The following is a 2,462-nucleotide window of genomic DNA, read 5'->3' on the forward strand; positions in this document are numbered from 1 at the left end:
ATGGCTGTAGGAAGGAATAATACAATTGTGACAAAATTTATCCTCCTAGGATTTTCAGATCACCCACAAATGAAGATTTTCTTTTTTGTGTTATTTCTTGGGATTTACCTACTGACCCTAACCTGGAACCTGAGCCTCATCACCCTCATCAGGATAGATTCCCACCTCCACACGCCCATGTACTTCTTCCTCAGTCACCTGTCCTTCCTAGATATCTGCTATGTGTCTTCCACAACTCCCAAGATGTTGTCTGACATCATCACAGAGCAGCAAACCATTTCCTTTGTTGGCTGTGCCACACAGTTCTTCATTTTCTGTGGAATGGGGCTCACAGAATGCTTTCTTTTGGCAGCCATGGCGTATGATCGGTATGCTGCAGTCTGCAACCCCTTGCTCTACACAGCCCTCATATCCTATACACTCTGTTTGAAGATGGTGGCAGGAGCCTATGTGGGTGGATTCCTTTGTTCTCTCATTGAAACATACTCTGTCTATCACCATGATTTCTGTGGGCCCAACTTGATCAACCACTTCTTCTGTGACCTTCCTCCAGTCTTGGTTCTGTCATGCTCTGATACCTTCAGCAGCCAGGTGCTGAACTTCATTGTGGGTGTTGTTGTTGGAGTGGTGTCTGTCCTTGTGATCCTCATCTCTTATGGTAACATTGTTGCTGCTGTCCTGAAGACCAAAGCTGTGAAAGGCAGGACCAAGGCCTTCCGCACCTGTGCCTCTCACCTGACTGCTGTGACCCTCTTCTATGGTTCTGGTCTCTTCATGTACATGCGACCCAGTTCCAGCTACTCCCTAAACCAGGACAAGGTGGTGTCCATATTTTATGCTCTGGTGATCCCTATGGCCAACCCCATCATCTACAGTCTTAGGAATAAGGAGATTAAAGATGCCATAAGGAAAGCTGTGGAAAGGTATGGCATGCTTTCTCACAAGCATTCATTTTTCTGACCCTGAGCTAATGATTACAATAAAGCTATGAGCTAGATCAGTTGTGCAGACTTTCACATGCTTTTGGACTAGTCAATCTACACAATAATTTCTTCTGGCCAGACCTTTTCCAATATTCCCCTGATCAGTTTACTTATTGGTTATTGGAAAACAATTTGGCCAGTTTTGGTTTCTGGAACAAACTGCATAGATTGAGATTATAAATATTCAGTTTAGCACACAACTTTACCATGGCAAAGACTAAATAACCTAAACATTAAAATAGAGTTTGTGTATGTAGGAGGAAGACATCGAAAAAATGTTAGTCCAGCATTCAGGGTGGTGATTCTTAAGGTAGGATAAGGATGCATAGCATGGTAACCTGAGGAGGAAACACTTTTTCTAAAACAGCTGCCTTCCCCTCTCATGAGGTTCTAGTTTGCTTCCCTTAGAGCACAGGAGCAGGTAGCTTCCCAATGCTGAGAATCATGGCAATGAGAGGTCTGGTGACTCATGGGGTATAGTACTGAGTGTTGAGATGTATTAGCAGGACAGAGATGGAAAATTTCTGATTCAGGCCTTCATGACCAAACAAATAGGACAACCTCATGGCTAATTCAATCAGCTCTACAAAAAAGTGGTCTCTGTAATGATTTGAACAAAACCAGGGAATCATCATTTAAGTCCAAAGTAATGACTTTCTAAACAGCACTCAACAGTTTCTTAGGGAGCTAGAGAAGAGGAACATACCTTCACTTGGGATGAGGGGTTCTGTTTTCAGCAGTTTTGTGATAAGTGCTAGAAAAGAAGTTAGTCAAGGAACTTAAGAGAGTGATTGTTCTCAGAAGTTATGTGTCTTTAAACCATCAGTGCAAATCTGGAATACATTTATTCAGCTGTGGCTTCTCTTAGCTATGCCATAAATAAGTATCTGCCTATAAGTCCTTGGGCAAGCTGTTTGGGGTTTGTGTGCTTTAGTTCTTCATCTATAAAATAGGAATAATATGAGCTTATTGTGAAGAATTAAATGAGTCAGCAAATGTGAAACACTTAGAATAGTGTTTTGTGTATATAACAAATGCTAAAGAGGTGATGTTATTATTATTATTATTATTATTATTATTATTATTGAATGACTTATCACCAAAGGAGCCAAAGAAATAGAAAACACTTCCTAAGTTTGGTAGGGAATATGATCTTCATAATGGCTTTCATGCATTGGAAAGTGAATGTGCAGACCACAGAAAAGAGTGGTTAAGAATTCACTGTGCTCTTAAGTCAGGAGACCTGCGGTTATTAATCTCATTGTTGCCATTTTGCAGACACGTGAACTTATGTAAGTTACTTAGAAGCACCATTTTCCTCACTTGTAAAGGGAGAATAAATATTGTGTCTACCTCATAGAATTCATACAATTAAAGGAGAATATGCATGAAAAGGGCTTTACCTTAGTGTCTGGTATTAGTCAATTTTGTATACATTAAGAGAAATCCAGGTTAATGTGCTAAAGGCAGACAAATTAA

General features: G+C 40.4%; 1 protein-coding gene across 1 annotated transcript; it reads left to right on the forward strand.

Moving 5' to 3' along the window:
- On the forward strand, positions 1 to 960 carry LOC123829551 (olfactory receptor 5A2-like). The gene has a single exon (XM_045855383.1). The coding sequence runs from the start codon at positions 1 to 3 to the stop codon at positions 958 to 960; it is 960 nt and encodes a 319-aa protein (XP_045711339.1).
- The last annotated feature ends 1,502 nt before the right edge of the window (positions 961 to 2,462 follow it).

The sequence above is a fragment of the Phyllostomus hastatus genome, unplaced genomic scaffold, assembly GCF_019186645.2.
Source record: "Phyllostomus hastatus isolate PE091 unplaced genomic scaffold, TTU_PhHast_1.1 phas_scaffold_11, whole genome shotgun sequence".
NCBI lineage: Eukaryota > Metazoa > Chordata > Mammalia > Chiroptera > Phyllostomidae > Phyllostomus > Phyllostomus hastatus.

Coding starts and splice junctions, on each gene's coding strand:
- LOC123829551 (XM_045855383.1), top strand. CDS start 1: ATGGCTGTAGGAAGGAATAATACAATTGTGACAAAATTTATCCTCCTA.